Genomic DNA, 23539 nt, shown 5'->3' with positions numbered 1-23539 from the left:
TTGTGGCCCCACAGTGCAAGTGCCAGGAACAACAGTAATCTTTTTATTAAGGCATCACAGGACACCACAGAGCCAGCACCACCAGCCGTACTTACCTTTCCAAAGATGGTTGCAAGCCTCTCAATAAAGGCCTCTCCATGGCTTTTCCTCCTTCGACTCCCCCTCACTGGCCAGCAGATCTGGCTGGGTACAAAGAGAAGTGGACATTGTACTCTCTTCAAAGGACTGATGTAGAATGTAAGAATGGCCATACTGGGTCAGACCAATGTTCCATCCGGCCCAGTATCCTGACTTCTGACAGTGGCCAGTGCCAGATGTTTCAGAGGGAATGAATAGACCAGGGAAATTACTGAGTGATCCATTGTGTATTGTTCAGTCTCAGCTTCTTGCAATCAGAGGCTTAGGGACACCTAGAGCATGGGGTTGCATCGCTGACCATTTTGGCTAATGATGAAGTTGTCCTCTATGAAGTTGTCTAATTCTTGAATTCGATTATACTTTTGGCCTGGCAATGAGTTCCAGAGGTTGGTTGAGCATTGATTTAATTATTTTACCCTAATGACTGTTGGTGCAAGAGTGGGTCCTGGAAGTCTGAATACTGGGATCTGCTTAGGTGACGGTAACGGATGCACAAGCCCTGTATGGCAGCAGAAGCTGGCTTGACCAGGTGTCATGGTTTTAAACATGATAGTCCTTGTCTATGCTGAGTGCTAAATAGTGCTTTACATTGCATTAGTTAACATGTGTTACATTTCCCACTGCAGGCAAGCCATCAGGACCAGTTGACCCATCAGACTAGAGGACCAGATTTTTATGCATACTCCTCTCAGGGGTGATAAGTGCACATATGTGAAAACTGACACACAATTTCATTCAAAAATGTGCCATCTGCTTCTCCCAAGTCTGGGTTCTGACTGACCAAGGTTTTATTTCATCATTATAAATTTCTGTCAGTGAACAACGGTAACTCCTCAGTCTCTGTTCAATAGAATCATTGAACAAATTGGTGGTGTCTTTGGTGACACTAACAGTGAAGACAGGGGCTGACTGGAAGGAGATGATGCTGGAAACCCAGGGCAACTAGCTTAAGGCTTAGACTGTAACAAGCTTTCGGTGCCTAGTGGGAAGAGATGTTTTCCTTGACACACGTCTGCATTTGCCAGGGGCTTTTCTTCTTTCTCTTGAGCATGTGTGTGTGTGTTGTGTTTCTTTGTTTCCTATTTCTCTTTTCTTCCCTTCCCCCTATCCTCTCTGTGTGAGAAGGATTCCCCTTTCCCCCATGCCCAATTGCTAGGTACAATATAATTTCTTTTTCTTTTCTTCCTCTGAAACAGCAGGTATTGGACAGTGCCTGAGGCAGCCTACAGGATTTGATGTACCATTGGGGTCTGACCTATTACCCCTATATATTCTCCCTTCATTACCTTTTCAGCTACTTCTCCACTGGGTTTTTTCCTGTTTAATTTGCTTCCCTTTTAAGAACATAAGAATGGCCGTACTGAACATCAGAAGCTCAGTCCTGCAGTTCCCTCATACAACCGAAGCTCACATTGCCTCCAGTGGAAGCTTTTGATGTCCAAAGAATAGGGGACTGGCCCCTCAGCATTACTCTTCCCCGAACTCTAGAGGAAGAAAAGATCTATAGATCCCTGGGTTCTCCTTTTACCCAGGGAACAAATGATCTCCATGCAACACATGGCCATGTCCTGTTAGCATAAATGTGGGATTTTGCACAGGCACCAAGGGGAATATTGACTCCTAAAACAGCAACCACAAACTAGCGAGTGACAGACACAGACACGCCTTTTTTGCCTCCTTTAAACAGACCTTTCTGAGTATTTTCTTGTAATATGTTTACATAACATTTGCAATTCCTTTCCCTCCTGTGTCAAGGCATCAGGACCTGATCTAGCGTCTATTGTAATCAATGGGAGTCTTTCACTGATTAGGTGAGAGATGGACTGGGCCATAATGGAGGCATTTGTAAAGCATTTGACCTTGTGTGGGCTCGCTGCACTGGAGTGAGTTTCACTCAGAAGAAGGGAGCAACAATGACTCTCCCAACCTTTTTATGGCCACACAGGATAGTCAATTTTGTAATAAGAACAACGGGCAAAACAGTACTGGGCAATAGGTGATTTATTTGTTCCAGGATTTGGCTGTGAGGCAGAATAGGATTTAGAAAATCAAATCTATATTAGAATCTGGAAAGTAACAGTATAATAAAGAGGGATGTTGGCTAAGTGGTTTGGGTACAGCTCTGAACCTTGAAAGATGTGAGTTCAATACTCTGCCTTGTCACAGATTTCCTGTGAAACCTTGGTCAAATCACTTCATCTCTCTGCCTCATTTGTAGAATAGGGACAATCATGCCCCCCTGCCTTGTAGGGGTGTTGTGAGGATAAATACATTAAAGACTGCAATGGGCTTTGACGCCACAGTAATGGAGGACTTATAAGTACCTTAGCTAGATAATAATTCTCACATTTATACCACAGTACATCCTGATGGATCCTAAACCACTTTTCAAATGTTAATAACTGATTGCACAAGCTATTGGCTGTATTCTGAATATGAACATGGAGATCTATTGGGACCAAGTGCCGTTAGTTTTACTGGGACATGCGTGGTTAAAAAATATTGATAGAGTCCCTAATGTGCGCAGACATAAAATATGTCTAATCATTCAATAACTCACTTGCATTTTTACAGTGTATTTCATTCAAGCATCTCAAAGGCAATTTACACATCAGAACAAATAAAGAAAAAGTATGTCTTTCAGATGGGTTTGAATTCTGGCAGGTATTCAGAGACCAGTAATCCTCAATGGAATAGAACTTCAGCAAACAAGGTCAGAGGGCCTGAGTCTGTCCGCACTTACACCTGTTCGACACTTGTGGTAACTCCATTGACTTCAGTTGTTTACTGATCCTGATTTCCATCAGTGTAGGTAAGATCTGAATCAAGCCCACAGTTTGCAAAAATGCCTCTTAATAAATAGCACTGTTCTAAAACAAGCAGCAATGAAAATTTTGTCTGCCGATCAAGGATGCTAGGGTGGGAATGGGAGACAAGGAGAGTTCCTGGGACCCAGGATAATCAGGGAGCACATAGCAGTAAACAAATGTGTGTATGTGTTAAATAACAACTGGTTGGTGTAAGGAGTCCTGGGGGCAGATTCTCCATTGACTTCAATGGAGCTTTGACAACTGAGGATGCTCTTTAGTATCTCAAAATGTCCTGAGGGTCCAGAAATGTTCTTTTTAGCCCTACCCAGCAAGTTCTGGGTAAGAAGGTTATGCAAGTAAAATGAAAAACATGCATGCAAGCACTGGAAACTGAATATCTACTCACCATCTTTAAAAAAAAGAGTCAGTGTAGGATTCAGGAGACTACAACCAGCTGTGACCAGAACCAGGATTTAAACGCAACTCTCTGTAGAATAACGGCGAATGCACTAAAGCATTCCAACCATAATAATGTATTTATCTGGTCATACACAAAAAAGTGAGTACTATAGTACATATCATTATTTGTGCACCAAACCAAATTGGCTATTTCAGATGTTGATACATACAGTGGTAGAGATTTAGAACATCACAGCATATATCAGATCTTTTATGAGCAATGAATGTTTTGTTCTCAATCTGGACTATGACTCCACTTCTGAGAAAGCAAAGCTACAGATGCAAGGCAAGCCGCATGACTGCTAGGCAAGCCGCATGACTGCACAGACAATTCAGAGACTTAGGTATCTACTTGACCTAAATTGCAAATGGGCAAATATGTGTCATGTCAAAATTTGGTCCAATATTTGCTCCTGCAGAAATGGATTCCAGTGTCTTGAACATATGGTCCTCTATATTTTGGTTTTACACCATATTCTGTATATTAACAAAATAGAAATATACATAAGCAGCAAAGAATCCTGTGGCACCTTATAGACTAACAGACGTTTTGGAGCATGAGCTTTCGTGGGTGAATACCCACTTCCTCAGATGCATGTCATCTGAGGAAGTGGGTATTCACCCACGAAAGCTCATGCTCCAAAACGTCTGTTAGTCTATAAGGTGCCACAGGATTCTTTGCTGCTTTTACAGATCCAGACTAACACGGCTACCCTCTGATACTAGAAATATACATGTATATCATGGTATGTTTGAACCTTATAAGCTGACATTAATTTTTCATTATACATAAGTTCATTTTCAAGGTCCATTTTTCTGATATAATAAAACATATTTTTATTAATCAGACTAAATAAAGCAGTAGAAAATATATAGTACAACAACCCTCAAACTGGCAGGGGATGAACTAGATTATCTAATAGCCCATTTCTCTAATTTCTATGATTTTACAAAAATTCTTATACACCATCTAGTCCAGACAGCTTCTTACCTAAACCACAGATTCTGACAGGTCCCAAAACTACTACTTCATGTCATTTTTAGTTTTGTTATTTTTCTCTGCAAATATATACACGTAAAAAAACCCTAAACATGTAAGTTGCTTTGCCAATAGATTAGGCTTCAGTGATGGTTAGTGGATCAATAAATAAATAAAATAAAACCATAAATAATGTTAGTAATAAATTATGATGTTTGTACTCATATGGAAGGTTTCATATGAGTATCTAAATGTGCTTTATAGCTATTTAGGCCTACATTTTCAAAGGTACCTACTAGTCTGGAGATCTTCATTTTTGGCCACAGGTTGCCCACCACTAGGATAAGGCATTATACAGAGAATACAAGACTGTCATTAGATAAAAAGGTGGTAGGCCATCACCTGGAGCACCATGTTCATTTCTGGCCAACTCATCTCAAAATATACCCAGAGAAACAGAAGGAGTTCAGAGAGGGGCAACAAAAATGTTTAGATTAAGGATCCATATAAGGAGAGACTGATAAGTGCAGGACTGCTTAGTTTCTTAAAGAAATTAATTAGAAGGTAGATGAGAGAAATATGTAAAATCATAAATGATATAGAGAAGGTAAATTGGACAGTCCTATTTTTCAGAACACAAGAACAAGAGGACAGCCAATGGAATGAAAGACAATAATTGGAAAAAGACTAAATAAGGAAATTATTTTTTAAAATTTCATAATTAGCCTGTGGAACTCCCTGGCACTGGGTATCAGTGAAGCCAAGAGCTTAATAGGATTCAGAAAAGGATAAAACATTTATTCAGATAATGAGAATATCCACAGTTCAATTAAGCAGAATAAACAAATAAAGGATATAAAAAAACCCATTATGATTCAACCAACCGCTGCCTGCCAGGGTTAGCAGACTTCCCCACGGAAATTTGTTCAATGATTGTCCATTAAAGGGCTCGTCCTTGATGCAACTGGTACTGGCTTCTCTCAGAGATGTGATGTTGGACTAGATGGACCCCTGATCCGGGCTACCATTGCAGTTTCTATGTGACTGTAGTATGCGAGCTGCCCAAGATCAAACAAGAAGTCAGTGGTTGAGCTGGGAACAGAGATCTGGCCACATGAGGATTTGATGTCAAACAAAAAACCAGAAGCTTCTTACTCCAAGTCCAAAGCTTTTTTCATTTGGGATCTAAAATCCTCATACATTTGCTTGTGAAAATACATACAAATCTCACAATCCTTTGCAGGTACAAAAGATCATGGGACTGTGTCAGTGCTTAAAGTACGTGTGTGTGTGTGTGTGTGGGAGGTCCATAAAGGGGTGCAGACTGAGTTAAAAATTAAAGTTATCATGGTAATTGAACACTTTAAGCACTCTCTCAGCAAAACTGCTCTGCCTAAACTCTTTGTCTGCACGACTGACCTTTAGATCACTTTAAGCACTGGGTAATGCCAATGGCTTTGGATGGAGATTCTGGTAAAGTTTGGGGTGGACAATGAGGGGGCTATAGGAATTATGGGTGACACTGAATTCAGGGCTGCTGGTTATGGGGCTGGTGCTGGGTGTCAATGCCGAATGTAGAGATTGGGGTTGTGTATGGTAGGGACAGGTGGGATTGTTAGGGAGGGGTGCTGGTGTTGAAAGGAATGGTCACTTCTCCCCTTCTTACTGCGCTGCCAACACAGCACTCAGCTCTGTGGGCAGCTCTGTGGAGCTCCAGTGGGAGTGGATTGGAGGTGGACTGAGACCAAGGCAGGAACACAGCAATAAGGAGAAGAGGTATTCCTTCCCTCCTCTTAATTTACTCACTGCCACCAGGTCTCAGTGTTCAAGGGTCTTTGAATGCTGTTTTTCCATTCAACCTGTGGGTTGTAAACCAGTGGATCACTGTCACAAGCTACTTGTGGGTCAGACCCTATGAGCTGAGAAGCCATTTTGTTTTAAGCTGCGGAGAAGACGCACACTCTGCTCTTTCCCAGACACTTTCCTTAGATTGAAATAGTATATTTTTCTCTTTGTATACAGAAAAACAATACAGTTAGGACACGTGCATTCATTAGAAGTCAATTGTATGGGCTGCGATCTTTCTCAGCCAATCTGATCACTGCCACTTTATAAATGCTGAATTATTTAGTTCACGCAGGCATTAATCCAACCAAATATTTCAGAGAGTTAATTAGTTCTGAGTGCAGTGGGGGAGTTTTTGGTGTTGGTTAACATTGATTTAGCTGGTGTAAAGTGTTCAATATGCTGTTGTATGTAGACTTTGCGGCGGATTGATAACTACACTGCATAAATTAAAAAAAATAAGGAAATAAAATTCCATCTCCTGACATTTGAATAAAAAAATTGCCCTAAATTACTGAAGTCTTCACTAATCACAGGTGCCCAATTTGAGACAATCTGAGATTCAAAACCTGCAACTCCAGGTGAAGTCAATGGGAGCATTCAGCATCTTTGCAAATAAACACATTTCAAGTTGGGTGCCCACAAATGACACCCAAAATTAGTGGGTACTTTTGTGAATGTTGGCTTTTGTCATCTCTGTTGTGCTCTGTAATTTAGAAAAATATTTCTATCCAAATATTGTAACCTGGGAAAAATAGTTTAACTTTATTCATGCAAATAATCTGAATATGTTTTTATTTTAATTAGAAAATAATAATTGATATTGGGATAGTGTATTAGCTGATCAGGGTCATTAGCATGACATTTAATTTTTGCTAATCAGCTTGAGGCAGTAAGTGTATGAGAAAGATCACTGAGTCATTTTATGGTAGTTTGCAGTGATCAGAGCTACTGATGGTAATTTTTAAAATAATTATTTCTGAGTGAATTTAGTTCTTGGGAAGTATGTTGGTATGATGATGCACTCAGATATAACAGTCTTGGGCATGGCATAAAACTCCAGCTAGAATAACAGAGAAGAATAGACCTGACAAGCCTGAAGACTGTTTATCAAACAGAGTTGGTGCAGCAAGTGTTCCACATTAGCCCAACAATGTACCTCAACTTCTGACTTGGAGAGGCAACCTCCATGGCTCAGAGGTTAGTTCATCCACTATTGTCATAGATGCTCAAGCCCTCAAAAGAAGGATGGTCTTGGAGTTAAGGCAGTAAACTAGGATTCATGAAAGCAGAGTTTAATTCTTGTCTGCCACAGACTTCCTGTGTGTGTCCTTGGACAAGCCATAGTATTTGTTCAGTTAGACCATTGGGATGGCACTTGTCCTTTCCAGTGTGTTTGAACAGCACCTAGCACAATGGGGTCTGATCTCAGTTGAGCCTGTAGGTGCTACTGGAATACAAATGATAACAACAACTGAAAACTGCTGAGCATCCTCAACTCCTATTTAAACCAATGGTTCTTAGGGATGCTTAGCAACTCAGTCCTTGGTCTCTCAGATAAAACTATTTAAAAAGATACCATTTAATACAGTCTTGTGGACACTTGTCTACTATGTACTGGACTGAGGAAATCAACCATATTGTGCTTAGGCCACTGAACACATATAGGTGTTTGGTCACTTTCTTCTTGAGATAAATCCACATCAATGACCTTGAAGTGAAAGGCTACATATCCCATTATCAGTCTCTTGATTCGCCCAGTAAGAATGAATTTAATTTTTATGTGTGTAGCTTTTAGATGTTAAAATCAGACCCAAAGAAAACATACTATTGTATTGATTTGTTCTCAGATACTTCTGTGCCTATCTTGTATCCTGCAAAATATAAAATACTTTTTGATTAAAATTTTGTTAAGGAATTCAATACAGTGTTAGCATCTGACCCAGCTCAAGCAGTCAAAAACAGGACTACAAACTACAAACAGTTAAAAAAATATAGGAAGGAAGAAATACACACTGCTGAGTTTCACAGATTTCCAATGCACAATAAAATATTTTATTTAAAAACAATGCATTCAATATTGTGTTTTGGCACATGAGTCGATGTTGCAGGCACAATCACACCGAACAATAACATTGTGAAAAGATTCAAAATGAATCATTGCGTTTCCCCCGCTCCCCACAAACTACAGTCACAATAAATATGCAGGATTCCTCTACAAAAGGAACAGGTTCCTTGTTCACAAATATGACAACATATTTACATGTACATTACACTGTGCAGGCCACATTCAAATCTCAGATGTGTGGCCACATCGAGTACATATTAAGTAATACTCTGGGGCCTGATCCTGATCCCACTGAAGCCAATAGTGACTTCAGTGGGAGCAAGATCAAATACCAGCTTTTGCATGCAACACATTTTGCAACATGTGCAGCTTTGCACGCCATTCACCTGAGATTATATCCTGGCCCGTAATGGACATTAACACTATTTTAAAAATAAATAATACTTCTAATATGGCCATTAACTAATAAATGCTTTATTACAATTATGGCAGATCTGTTTTTAATTTTTTTTATTATTATTTTTACTTTTTTAGTGAAAACAACTCCATTAAGCATTGAACTGCATGGTCATTAGAATAAAGAAACATTCATTTACAGAAAAACTGCTTTCAAAATCATTTCTTTTTGCAGCCTCCATTCACAGTTAGTTATATTTCATAATCCTCACTTTTTGGTATACTCAACTGTTAAATAAACAAAGTGATAGCCAAAATGATTTTTTTCGTGTGCCCTACGTACATGTAATATTCACTGAAAAAATGCTATGTACTAAAATGTTAAATAAAGATATATTAAGTAACAGAAGTAATACACATACATCTCCAATTTTTATGTACAGTTTTGTTTTATGTTTTACTGCTCTCCTGCCCAGTCCCCAATATATAAGCTAACATCAAGATCAGCACTGCTCTTGTATTACACTCTAACATTTCTTTGTGAGTTTACACATGCATATCCTCATACCTTCACAGGTCTTCTTTATAGGTGGATGGCTTATACCCACTGAGAAAGAAAATAGGCATGCAGTTGCTCACATAAATTCAGTCACTGACTTTATTGGAAGCAGGATAGGCCTTTATGGACTGTGCAACAGTATCATGAACATCAACAAGTCCTGAGGTGATCAGAGCTAAGATCTTAAAACTTTAGCTCAAAAGAGCTTAGGGCCACTATTTATAGATAAAATTCACCCTAACAGGGGCGGTTCTAGGGATTTTGCCGCCCCAAGTGCTGCAGGCAGGCTGCCTCCGGCGGTTTGTCTGCGCAGGGTCCGCTGGTCCCGCGGCTTCAGCGGACCTCTCGCAGGCGTGGGACCAGCGGACCCTCTGCAGGCAAGCCGCCGGAGACAGCCTGACTGCCGCCCTCTCGTCGCCGGCAGAGCGCCCCCTGCGGCTTGCCACCCCAAGCACGCGCTTGGCGCGCTGGGGCCTGGAGCCGCCCCTGCACCCTAATGGATGTCGTGCATCAAAAGTCCTCTGCGGCACCACGGTCAATACTGCCCCAGAACAGCATCCGTCCGAACATTGTGCTCACCTAGAGACCTTATAACTCTATCCTATCTTGTCTCCATTTGCAACCTGTCCCATGGTAGGCATCCTACCCTCACGAGACAGGGCTGTATTGGTTTTGAACAGTTCAGTGCCCTTCTCCTTGGAACCAGTATCCATGATTCAATATTTTAAACTAAAATGCTTTGAAATGACACATATCTGCATGCAATCGACACATATCTGCATATAATGTCCTATAGCTATGCCTATCTATCAAGACATTCACTTGTATTAGTGCATATTTACCCTTCGCAATCAGGAATCCATTCAGATTGATATAGACAAGAAGGAATTCAGATTGCAAGAGAAAGGCAGGAAGAGTGTAGCCAACAAGATAACAAACGTAGGCAAGATTTACCCTCCTCAATACCTGGAGTGGGGTGCAATTTTTGTCACCTGACACTCAAAGAATCTGATCAGCTGGAGGAAAGCAGCTGGATGAGTTGCTTTAATTTATGTGAGGTCTCCCTGTCAGTCTGCTTGGAAGATGTGGTGAGTCAGCACACTTATTGGGTGCTCCTGGCCCTGAGCCTTCCCAATTCAATTCCATTCATTTGTTTGTCTTGGCTTTGATCTCTCCATAAAACACAACCAGAGTCTGCCACTGGGAGTAGTCATGGAGTCAGGTGCTAACTACTCACTGTAAAAGTGGCAGAATCTGGACCATCAATGACTTTGGGTTGTGAACACTGAAGTGTCAAACAGGACCTTTAACTCTTTTCAGGTTCACTCCCCTGAAAAGGGTTACATGGGCCATGAGTGAGACACAATAGGAGAAGGACACTGATCTCAATCCTGCAGTCCTGACACAGGCAAAACACCTGCTGTTGTTAAAGGGAGTTTACCAGCACAGATACTTCTGGATCATGCTCTTAATGTGAGTTTCTCAAAACAAACTAATATGAAATTGCAGATTTGGGACAAGGAGAGGGGCTTGATCCTTTCCTGAATGAATCATACGGGAGTCTTTCCATTCACTCCAATGAGAAGAGCATTGGCCCCCAAAATAGTGTTCCTTTCAATTTGCATAATGAATCCAGCCATTTTTGTCTCTAAACAAAAGCAGATATGAAAGACCATCTAGAAAAACAGAAGGATACAAGTAACACATTGTTTTAAAGCATGGTTTCCACATTGCAGCAAACTTGAACAAAGAATATTGATACCAAAAAGCAATTTTCTTTGGGCCTTATTGTGTCATTGATTTTGAAGCAGAACTCCCCGCTGAAATCGATGGCTCTGAAATGTTCAATGGGGTTCTGAAAATACAATGGGGAGTTATGCGTAAAAATCAATGGTATGATATGGCCCTTTGTCAATAATTTTCTGAATTCCTGTTTCTGATATTTAAAGATATTTGTGTTTCTCACTTAGCACCTAGTGCCTCTTTCTCCCTGCTATAGCATCACAGTAGTGCTTATCAAACCACAGTCTGTTTTCAAGGGGAAAATTCTCCTGTCAAATGCCCAGAGTGGATCTCACCCCTGATAGAACTCTTGGGAGTTCTTTTCCTATGGAGAGAGCAGAACTTGGAGTCTAGTTCCACTGTGTACCTCTGAGAGGAGACTTTTGTTCTACAGTATCATAACTTCACTGCAAGAGAGAGTGGGGAGAGAGAAACAGGCTTTAAGGGAGGCAACACTGTTTAAACTAAACAAATTCAGCCCTGGTATAAGTGGCACAACTCCATAGTCTACTTCCTTCAACAATTAGGGATATAGTTTCAGAAGAGTGACCTCTCTTTTACAGAGTTATTTGTTCCCATAATTTTTGCACTTGCAATTCATTTTGTGGGTGCAAAAGAGCAGGCACAGAAACAGAATCCAGCCCTCAGATGAAAATAATAGCAAGCAAAATTATAAAAAAAAAAAGCTGCAGATTACAGCTGTGTGGAGACTGGAATTTCCACTTTACACAGGATTTTGAGTTTTCAAAATTTGTTGTTTTTCTGATAAAAAAAAAATCTAAACATTTCAGAATTCTTTGCCAAAGAAAATTTCAGATAAAAAAAGAATTGGGGCTGAATGAAATGCTTTGTTTCAATTTTGGCTTTTTACTGTATATTATATTATAATATATATGTAATATATAATACAAAATATAAAATTGAAACAAACATCATTTCAAAAGGAAAAACTGAAACATTTTGGTCTGAAAATGTCAAAATGGGACATGTTAACATTTTAGAAACTTTTTTCCTTTTTTTCAACATAATTTCATGAAGCATTTTGATTTCAATGGAACCTCTTTTTCCAATGGAAAATGGTTCCATTGAAGTTTTTCTGACTAGCCCTACTGGAGAAATAAATCCACTTTCTGAACAGGAAATGGTAGAGCAGTGCGGAACAAAACTCCAGATCAGGACACCAACCCAAAATAGAGATTCAGATCCAAATGTTGCCACTATACTAAAGAGTAGAATTCATGATGAACTCTGATAGCATGGGACCCCATAGTGAAGTAGATTTAGAGCTGAAATTATTTCAATACACTGAAATGTACCAGATAAAGTTTTGGATCTTCAGAATTCCTGCTTGGAGTGATGCTGCACTGTGAAAAAATGATGACTTTATTATAAGACGGTCCACTGCATTTGAAAAGATTCTGATACTCTTATTCAGATCCAGTAATACCGTACTCCATGGGTATTCCCATTGAAGTCAATGGAAAGAAGACAGTGGAATAACCCATGCAGTAAGGTGATCTTAAACTAGAATAAAGGTGTTGGAATCTGGCCCTAAATAGATTGCTCCCCTTTGTGAAAATGTCTCTTGAAGATGCTCTATGTGACTGGATGGAAAGAACATTCATTTAGATATTCATTTAGATGAGTGCATATTTGCTTGTGATTACATCTAATTAAATTCATTAGTAATCTAAACTTGTACATAACTATGTACCTAACTTGCACATAACTATGTTATGTAAACAGTGTACAGTAGCCAAACACTGACATTGTTGGCCAATATAATTTCTTATTGTTGAGAGCCAGCAACTGAAAAATATATACAACATATTGGCCTCAGCATTAAAACAAATAGGATGCTAATTGTTCATATTTACTTAATTAGATTAAAATTATAGTTTCCCATTGTTTAAATTAATAATCCATCACTTAATTAAAATGCCAGCTACCAACTTTGAACCTTCCTGCAATATTTCCTGTTCTCCAGTGATTGAGTTCCACACAGTACAAAATATGATACAATGTTTATAGAATTAGGTATGTATTGGTGGCTGTGTGTGTATATTAAATTAGACTAAGAATATTCTGTTATACATAGCAGTGAATTAAGAATGCATTTAACTTCTACAGTGAATACACACGTGCTGTACAATCCAATAGTAAAGTACATTGGAAAAGATTAATTGTCGTACCTAGTTAATAATTAGTGCAGAACCCTACCCTTCATAACTCTCATTCTTCCTTTTTGAAAAATATGGTAAATAATGTTTTCACCTTCCTTAGACACAGGCACCCAGAAAAAGACAATTGCTCAGAACTTAATTCTTGGGCTGTTGCTCCTCTCTTACTCCCTCTGCACCCCAAGCTGCGATAACTGGGCTTACAAATTTACCTGAATTGTGAGTTCCATTGTAAAAAGTCAGTGTAAGTTCATAAGATGTCACAGTGGATGGGAAAAGATACAAAATGGAGAAAGACTGAATTAGTCCATACAAAAAGGCCTACTGATATAACTCAAGGACTGTGTTAAGATCCTGTGTGTAAGAAAGAAAAGTGTGGAACCAGAAATTAATGAACCAAAATTGTTGTGCCAGAAGTAGGCCTAATTGGTGGACGAAATAATGAGGGGATGTGCTATTCCACCCATTATTCCTTTTCGGGGTCTTTAAAAGAAAAAGACTTTGGGGAAAAAAATTGCTACTGGAGCAAGCTTCACCATCATGGCAGCCACCCCACCACCTCTTAGGACTCCTGGGCCTTCATCATCCTGATCTTGGGAGATGTCCTGACCAGACCAGGCCAGAGAGAGAGAGACCCAGAACATATCACCACCTCTACTTGGCTCCAGCTGAATCCCAGACATCATCTGGGATGAAATAGGATCAAACTTTAACAATAGTATCAGGAACAACATCTCCAGCCCATCTCAATGATCTTCATCAATTTTTCCCAAAGGACAATTATCATCATTTTTGGTCCCATCTAATGACTATCAAACAAAGATTTTTCTTCCTTCTAAAAATTCTCTTCAGCTAAAGGGAAAGGGAACAAGGGATGTTGTTAACATGAAAACCTTACTCAATACTTGACATTTTGCATCCTTTAACTATTTTTCTCTCTTTGCTGTATCTTTAATAAAAGGTTAAAAGGGATATTTAATAATGTGGTTGCCATGGTACTAAGCAGGCTGAGGGTTCTGAATACCAAACCCCAAACCTTGTTGAACACTGTTTAATATTGGACAGTGACTGGATTATGCTAACACATTTAACCCATCTATTCCATTTAAATTAATAGAACACTCCCCACACTCTTTCCTCAGTCACAATAACACCTCACTTTGCAAGGCATCATATGGCAGTTTCTCACAAAAGACAAAGCAATGCCAGTCCATGGCTAGAAGAAAGTAGTCTGTGCATCCACTGGACTTCAGGAGTACCATAGTAATCACACCCACAGAGTAACATGGCATATTAGGAGTTACAAGGGATGGGTCCAATCCTGAAAACCTTTACTCATCTGACTTCACTAGGACTAGTCCAAAGGCAGACGTTTGCAGAGCTGGGCCCCAGCTCCTTAACCTAGGTATTGTATCTCTTAGTATGTAAGATCATTGGGGGCAGAGACTGTCTTTTTGTCCTGTGTTGGAACTGTGGCTAGCACAACAGAGAACTAATCCCTGACTGGGGACCCCACATGCTACTGCAATGCAAATAATAAATAAAATAGCAATAATTAATCATATGGAGCCACGATACATTGGTACCTCATCGCTATCAGGCCACTTAATAATAACATCTGTAATAAGCAATACTCTAGTGTATGAATTCTTAAGAATACCAAGCAGGACAGACAAAGATATCAGGAAAGCAGATGCAGGCTTACACAACTGGGAAAGAAACTTTAGCAATAATGTGATTTCTAAACAGGAGAGTGTGAAGTCATCCATTAACACTATGATGGCATATTCTGTACTCTGTGAGTTTGGATATAGGCTAACCTCCTCCTTAACACTTTCAGTTTTAAGTTTCTATTTACAAAACAAAACCAGCAATTTTTTGTGATTTATGTCCTCTCCACCAATCAAAGAAGAATTTTGAAAATGGTTTCAAAACTCTTGCTGTTTCAGGATCTCCAGTCAGTGAATGGGGCTGGTGTCCTTCACTGGTGGAAATACCACTTTAAGAACACTGCATAGCAGAGACTGAGTTTGATGATGCAAAGTCAGCTACATAGAATTTGCTTTTCCACTAGAGGCATTGGGATTCAGAGTTTTTTAAAGTTGTAGCATGGTGGCTCCATGTTCCCCTGAGAGAGGTGAGAGCTTAGAAATGGAGCTAACACTCCCATTAACCTGATTAGGGCCAGAATTTCACCCTAACTCTCAGGCGGATTTTCACTCAGGAAAGAACTGAGGGAGAAATTCCTATTGAAATGAAAGGCAAAACTCCCATTGAGTTCATTAGGGTCAGCATTTCACCATGGATGCTTAGGGGAGTATGCTAAATAAAGCAGTGGTCCCCATTTCCATCCTTCACCAGTCCCGCCATGGCCCTCTCAAGCCAAGGTGCAAAGGTTTCAGTGGATTCCATGGAGAAGGGAGACCATTCCTCACTGATTAGAACATTCTTTATATTACCCTGGAGTTTTCCTTTCTTAAATTCTATTTCTACTTTGTAGATAAAGAATCTTGGAAAAATTAAGGTAGCAGCATTTGTGATGTTTTACATCTTTATCACATTTACCTCCAGGGCTTAGTTATTCTTCACTTAAAGCCATACAAAATAATATAAAATTGTTAGAATATTTTAAAGTATAATGGTTTTAATTTAAAAAGTATTAGAATCAATTGGCCTGAGACATAATGGCCAACATTTTCAAACTTAGGCCCCAAAAGTTAGGTCTCTACATAAGTTGTCTGATTTTCAAAGTGGTTTAGAAAGAAACCTGCATCTCCCATGGACTTCAGTGAATGTTTATTTACCTAAATATGGAATTAGGTGATTAATTTTTGGCACCTAAATTTGAAAATTTTAGCCAGTAGTTTTAATCTGTTTGCTGGCATTGAGCTTATCCTCACTGCTCCCAAATAAAAACCTATCAAAGATTTTTGTCGAATTACATTTCATCATTACACTTTTTTTTTTTTTAGACATAACTATATACACTTGTCCAGGAGCAATATAATGATTACTCTGGTTTCTGCACATCGTTTTTAGGGAGATATGGAGAGGGAGCAACAGGATGGGGTATAGCATTTCCAATATGGATGCCACTTTTGGAACATAATACAATGTATTACTCAAACACATAGAATAACTATGCTTGAGGTACACTAGCACGAAAAGGAAAAAGAAACAATGTATGTGAAAATCTAATTTCTATCTTGAGCCCTGATCCTGTAATGAGAGCTGCATGGATGGACTCCAGAGGCCGCACAGAGCTCATTGCAGGACTAGAGCTTTGGCTGGTAGTGCAATGGACTATGAAGCGGAAAACCCGTTTCTTGCAATGGCTTTAGAATATGTGGCTTAGGCTTGTGAAGACTGGGAGTGCAGCAACAACACTGATGAAGGGGAGTTTAGAAATAGAAGAGCCTAGGTCAAAGAGACTATTACAAATTGTGCTCCTCCTCCAAAGGATCTATATTCCTAAAATCACTGCCAGCCCCCTTTGGGGATGTTTGGATAGGATTAGGAAGGGCCCTTACTTGGATGCCTGGGGTCTCCTCATCACAGAATAGAATTTAAAAAAAAAGTTGTATTAATAATCTTGATACATTAATTTTAAAATCAAACAGCCAAATTCTGTTACGCTGATATTAATTCAACATTCCCATTGATTTAAATGGGTCCACCTCTAGGATTTGTCTCAAACTGAATTAAAACACTGAGGTAACCTAAGAACAATTTATGTATCTAGCTATGACAAGGCCTATCACTTTAATACTATTCCTAGGAAAATCTAAAATAGAAGACCACAGATGATATGCAAGCTGTGAAAATCAGAGTCCGTTCTAAAGAACTAGAACTCGATAGTAAATGAAAATGTTAATTAGCTTTCTCCAATTAGCCATGGCAACATGTGTTTGTTTCACTGCTAATAGTAATAGCTGTAAGATAAGCAAAATATTTTAAACTAACGGTTCTAATTCTAATCTCCATGGAACATTAAAATTTGGAGGTTAGAGGCATTTAGTGTAATGTTAAAATATATATATATATGAAAATATTTTAAAACATGTATTTAGTAGCATATCTATAAATGCAAAATATCTATCTTAAATAGTTTAAACTTTCCTGGTCCATGAATAGTGTTGGTACATTTTGATAAACACTTCTGCATTGCTAAATATGCTGAAACCTTTTGATGAGTTGTGATAAGGGCGATTAAAAAGCATCTTTATATTATGGAAAATATTTTAAGTTTTTTTCTTTTTTTTTTTAGAATTATATTTTAAAGAATGTTTAATTCAGTTTTGGGCACTTTTTAAACAATCATTTGGCACTTCAAGTTTTAAGTTCTTAGGCACAATGTGACAAAGTCAGTTTAGTTAGTCCTTCACCATGCATTTTGTAGAGCAGCTGAAATTCTGCAGGCAGCTGGTGGGATTCCTGCCACTTGGTAGTGAACTTTGTTCCTTTTTTATCGTAGTAATGGTATGGGAGGTCTTCCCTGGTGTTAGGATCAAATCCAAATGGCCAAAACCCATACAAGTGGATCTCTTCACATATTGCAGAAGCAAGAGTATACATAAGAATACCTGTGCTCAGTCGCTTGGGTGACAAATGTTTATTTTTCCAGTACCTGTGAAATAATAAGCAGAGGCTGATTCAGGTACAAATTCTGTATATGACCATTTATAAGAAAACAGGATGGTGGGTGGAGAATGTCAATATTCATAAGTGATCATATGAATAATATAAGGGTTACTATTCACGTTAGGCCTTATTAAAACAGCATGAGTATAACATACTGTTACTGAAAATGCTATCCTTGCACAAGTTTATCACAGACTTTTTTGTACCTCTCTGCAATGGTGCCCATTAGGACATTGGTTTGTTAGTCCCCAATCCTGCAAAGTATTCCCTGTCTGCAGAAAGATCCCTTCACTTTTGCAGAACTCCATTGACACCATCTGGGCTACACATGGGCTTCTGTTTGCCTATGTGGAGGCAACTGCAGGATCATGGTCTTAGGGTTAAATTAACCCTTGTGCAGACAGCCATTACAAGGCCATGCACTACTTATGCCAGTATTATTGCATTGCATTTACAGTCTTCAATCTGAACAAGAGTGCCTAGAATTTAAACTACTCTGAAATGCAATCCTGCTTATGTCAAGTCACCTTGTTTATATGACGACTCTGGCTATAGGCTGGCTTATAATACTTACAGCAAAGGTTGATGGTGCTCTAGTGCTATATTCATTGTGATTCACCCTTGTGCAGTGGGACAGCACAAAACCCATGCAACCACTTACATCCCACTTTTGCTGAATTAAATGCCACATTTGACCTTGTGCTACTCTTTTGCATGGGGAGAATTTCACCTTAAGGGACCAATTGTGCTTCTCACTGAAGTCAATGGCAAAACTTCAATTGCCTTCAATGGGAGCAGGATTAGGTCCTAACCTTTAGACATTGCACATAAGGTGAATTGTGAATGAAAAATCAATAACGTAGTTGATTAGTGATATATGTTTCAATGAGTGAAATACATGAAAAATACAAACCTGTTGACATGCTGCATTATATTTCCTGGCCAAGCTAGCTGGACCTTTAATTGCCCTCTATGCTCAACAAAGAAGTCAACCAATGTTCTTGTAACAGTTGCTGAAGTGTGGAAGAAAAAAGCTGGGATCCAAAGAATGGCCCCATCAAGCTTTTTTAAACTTAGAAAAAAGTTATTGCGATCCTGAATGGTCAAAAGATTGTTGTAATACTTTTCCAGGATGCTGGGATTGAAGGTTGTAAGGTTGGTTTTCCTTCCAACATCTTTTTGGAAAGCCTCAGTTGGAGCAAAGTTGCAACGAAAAACAAAATCAGACTTATCTATTTCTTGTCCACACTGACTCCCTGTAAGGATTCCACTATTTCCAACAACAGCACAAATGTTATAATGCTTATTCAAGACAGGTGAGACATCTGGAAGCAGTGATCTGAAGTTATTGCTAATAGAGAAAACATACTTATGGCTGGAATAATCATAATGCATCAGCTGTCCAATCCGAACACTATTCTTGGTCAAAGAAAAATTTTTTATTACATCAACATGCTGGAGAATTCCTTGCCTAAAATAAAATACAAAAAACCAAAATAAAACATTTCATTATATTTCTCTCCTTTATACAAAATAGAGGTTTTCCTTCTTATGTCATGATTGGTTTTATTTAAACAACTGGAGTGAAGTTATTCCAGCTGAGGGTTGCAATGCAACAGCTTTCAAATGGATATGAACTGACAAGAGTTGTAAGACCAGATCCTCAAACCTTCATAACTCCACTGACTTTAATGGATGATGCTAATTTGCATCAGCTGAGGATCTAGCCCAGAATAATATCAACATTATAATACTTGATTAATTCTTACGTTTGAGGCATATGATTGTAACTATGTACTGTTTACATGGGATGAAATTCACTGCTGTGCAGAGCCTCAGCAAAAAGACTAAATCCTATTTAAACCCTGACTTGAGGGCAATACCTGGGCCCTGTGCTGATCTTCTGGATAGGGGTAAATTTCATCCATGGTAGTGAACTGAAGTGCTTTGGTGAGACTGGATAGCTCTCATATGCCAAGATGTACTTAAAACAAAATGAAGCAGTCAAGAATATTCAATTGTATTAACAGTAATGTAGCTAAATTTTTAATACAAGTGCTTCTTGTACCTCATTAAGAAGCTTTGAGTCACAAAACAAATGACATTCAACTGTCTCCCCTTATGTAAACATAATACCGTAATTGCTCATTTGAACAAGCAAACTGGAATTTTTAAAAGGGCTATTATGAATCCTAAAAACACTCTGGAATTTCGCCTGCAGTGGATAAAACTAGAAAATGAACCATTACTGCTTTATTTGCTCATGTTTATGAAAAACAGACAACCTCTCTTCCAGCTTGCCATCCTCAAATGTCTAAGCATTAATGGAATCCCAGTGGGTACCCTAATTATGGTCTATTGCTAACAGACAAATGCAAGGCAGATCTTGAGGCATTAACTAACATCAACATAGAGGTGCAGCTGAGCTATTTATTTAAGGGTAGACTGTGTTGCAAGAGCACAGACCATAGTGGTGGCACATTGTGATGTCATTCCAGGAACACCCCAGGGAAGAACCACAATTTCCTCTCTGTTCCTCTCTGGCCCCTGAAGGGTTGTAATTTAGTGTTGGGCTGTACCAGCCACAAATTATTTCCCACAGCTCCACACTGCCTCATCTGTTGTGTTGACTAGAGACCAAAGAGTAGAGGGAGTGAAGCCAAAGTTCACCACCTCTCCTACCCATTCCAAGGAAACAATTAGTGGACACATTGCTCAGCTCTCTCCTTTGTGCCAAAACCCAAGACCAGCTGTGCTGCACAGGGGTGTTAAGAAAGTTCTTACTCCTCTGCCTGGTTGTGTAATCCAAGCCACAATCTAGCCTTTAAAAACATGGGGCAATTTTCAGGGAAAATTTGTATTCTTATAATGTTATTGACCCAGATTGTGGCATCAATCTCTAAGCAGAAAGCTCCACTGACTGAAGATCAATGGCTAAACACATATATACGTAAAGAAAGAAAGAAGACTGGCCCACCATTCACCAGCATTAGTATCACAAGTTGAAGAAGAGCATTTCACCTAAAAGGCATTTCACCTAATATTAAATTCTTGCAAATGTTGAGTTTTGAGGAAATGAAGGGAACTGAGGAAAATTTCCATTGCCATGTTGTCATCTTGTTAAACGGAATTTGGTGAAGTTGCGGTGAAAATCATTATGGAACGAATGAATTGTAATTGGATCAGAAATGCTTCTATCATGTTCCCCATGTTTTAGACAACCAGAAACAGCTATGGTTATAAAGAAAGACCTAGTCTGCATTTTTACAGAAGTACTGGTTGCTAATTGGCAGAGAAGTTTCACTAAAACAATTTTGTGTATTTTAATGAATATAATATTTGATATTTATATATTGATTCTTAAAGTTTTTTTTTAATTCTCTTGAAATCATAGCAAATTAATTATCATTTGGATAAACTTGGTCACATTCCATTAGTATAACAGTAATATTCCATTGCTGTAAAACAGCTTCTGTTCTCTAATGAAATAATAAATTACCCTAAGACAGTGATGTATTTTATTTTGTATCTTTTTTAAACACTTCACCTTGTTGGGAAATGTTCAGACTCACTCTTTGTCTCAAGAGTTCTGGCAAGTTACTCAGAATTCAGTATTTATAATTGCCTGATTATATGTTCTAACTACACACCAACCACAGGTACATAGGGAGAGGGATAATTGCACTACATGGGGCTAGACTAGAGCCCTATGCCTACCAAAACAATCCCTTGGTTTGATTCTCTCTCACCTTTGATGTAAGAATGCTGTTCTATTAAACGACCATTTGGAAGGCTTTTCCTGCAGCTCGTGTGTCAAAGAATTTGTAATTGGTACAAATGAAGGGTCCAGAAACTTCAGTGCAAACTGGGACCTGAAAAATGAGCACGCACGCATTTACACACACACGGAATTAACAAATTGTTCAGGGCTGAGTTTAAAGATTCTGTCTGTTTCAGTGCGGATGACTTAATGGGCAGGGAACTAACTGAGCAAAATCTCCATTTCCCCCGTCATAGTCTGGTCTCCCTGTTTAAGTCAATCTGAACGGAGGGGAAGAGAGACTTTACACATTTCTGTGCACTGCAGAATTCATAAAATGGCCGTCAAAAATATTACCGTGCTGGAATTGAAGTCAAATAGATGGGCAGGTTCAGAGCATAAATCAGCACCACGGACAGCGATCAACCAGCAGGCAGCCTCTAGCAGCCAGCCCAGCTCCCTGGGCCTGGGTTATTATAAGAGGGTTCTGCCTGTTCATTTCATTCTGCTTTCCTGTCTCCTTTCTCTCTCTCTCTCTCTCTCTCTCTCCACCTCCCCCCCCCCCAGCCTCAGAAACACCAGCAGTTTAACAACTCTCCTTGCACTCCACCAGAGTGTCCTGCATTTCTCTGAGGGATTTGGCTTGTAGGCTGCCCTTGTTCAGAAAGCTCAGCACTGTAGGGTAGGGAAGGGAATCTCTCTTCATGTGTCCCCTAGAAGATGCAAAGGGCTTTGCACACGGACTGCATCAGCCAGCACAGAGCGTTTCTGCAAGGAGTTCCAGTCCCACCGATACGACCCAGACCCGTTCGCCTTTCGTCGGGCTCAACCCCTTGGATTTCCGGGGGATGCTGCAGTGTGGTCCCCTCGGTACCTCCATCAGGTGCAAAGCGCCATGCAAGATGGGGATCTGAGCCACTTTTCTCTCTCTCTCCAGCGGAAGAACAGCAGGCTGGGGAGGAAGGAGAGCTGGGAACCGCTCTGGGTGCTGGGGGTCCAGAGAGCATCTTGTGCCCTGAGCCTGGAGCCCTCTGCCGGGAGTGGCTTTGCGCTGGACCCGGGGCTGGGATCTCCCTGGTGGGGGGAATTGCAAAGTGGGGGAGGGTTGCAAGGGAAGACGTCTGGGGGGGACGGGACTCCCAGCCTTTCCCCACCTCAATCCAGGGGACCAGGGCGCCTGCGCCATTAGCTCGCCCCCTGGAATATATATGAACCGGGCGTGTAGCCACCATGATCATCAACTAACACGAGCCTTTCCCCCAGGTCAGTCAGCAGCATCCTCCCCAGCACACAGACCCAGGGGCCCTGTGGTTTTGGCCGCTGGTGCGAAAGCCCAGAGCAGAGCGAGCACATCGATTGACTCGCAGGGTGTTGTTTCGTTTCAAAAGCAACCATCAAAGGATGCCGGGGCTAACGGGGAAAGCCGAGATGCAAGGCTCCCCCCCCGCCCCCTCGTGTGCATCCATCCGCCTTAAAACGGAGCGAGAAACAGCGGGCACTTACCTGAATCCAGCATGGAACATGTACATTCTGGGCACCCCCGAGCTGGCATATCTGGGAGTGGTGAAGATATTGTCCTTTTTCAGGGACACGTAGCTGATGAGGGATAAGATCAGCAGAGCCACGCTGAGCATCACCAGCCCCAGCACACTAGCCACCCGGACCATTTTGCAATTTCTCATGCCTGGGAAAGCAATGGAGTGGCAAGCGGTGGGGTGGGGGGATGGGGTGGGGGAGAAGCTAGAGAAACCGGCCCATTGGCGTTACAGCGAGCGAGCTGCGATGGCGCCGTGTGTGTCGCGGGTGGAGGGCGGGGGAGGCAATCCGGAGCCACGGGAGCTGCGAGCAGGCACCAGGCGGAATTACAAATAAAATGGAGGGTTCGGAGCTGCGGGCGGCGCTGAAATGGCAGCCGGCTGCGC

The 23539-nt window shown here is 40.2% G+C and overlaps 1 protein-coding gene across 1 annotated transcript; it reads right to left on the bottom strand.

Annotated features, from left to right (window-relative positions):
• Nucleotides 1-8305: 8305 nt before the first annotated feature.
• Nucleotides 8306-23485, bottom strand: ST8SIA3 (ST8 alpha-N-acetyl-neuraminide alpha-2,8-sialyltransferase 3). The gene is made up of 4 exons (XM_050944757.1): nt 23121-23485; nt 21607-21729; nt 18771-19328; nt 8306-17843 (listed from the first exon to the last, which is right to left on the bottom strand). Exons 1-4 carry the CDS (start codon nt 23297-23299, stop codon nt 17561-17563), a joined length of 1143 nt encoding a protein of 380 aa, XP_050800714.1. The 5' UTR covers nt 23300-23485; the 3' UTR covers nt 8306-17560.
• Nucleotides 23486-23539: the final 54 nt, after the last annotated feature.

This window comes from Gopherus flavomarginatus, chromosome 3 (genome assembly GCF_025201925.1).
Source record: "Gopherus flavomarginatus isolate rGopFla2 chromosome 3, rGopFla2.mat.asm, whole genome shotgun sequence".
NCBI lineage: Eukaryota > Metazoa > Chordata > Testudines > Testudinidae > Gopherus > Gopherus flavomarginatus.
This window is presented reverse-complemented; position numbering and strand designations above follow the sequence as displayed.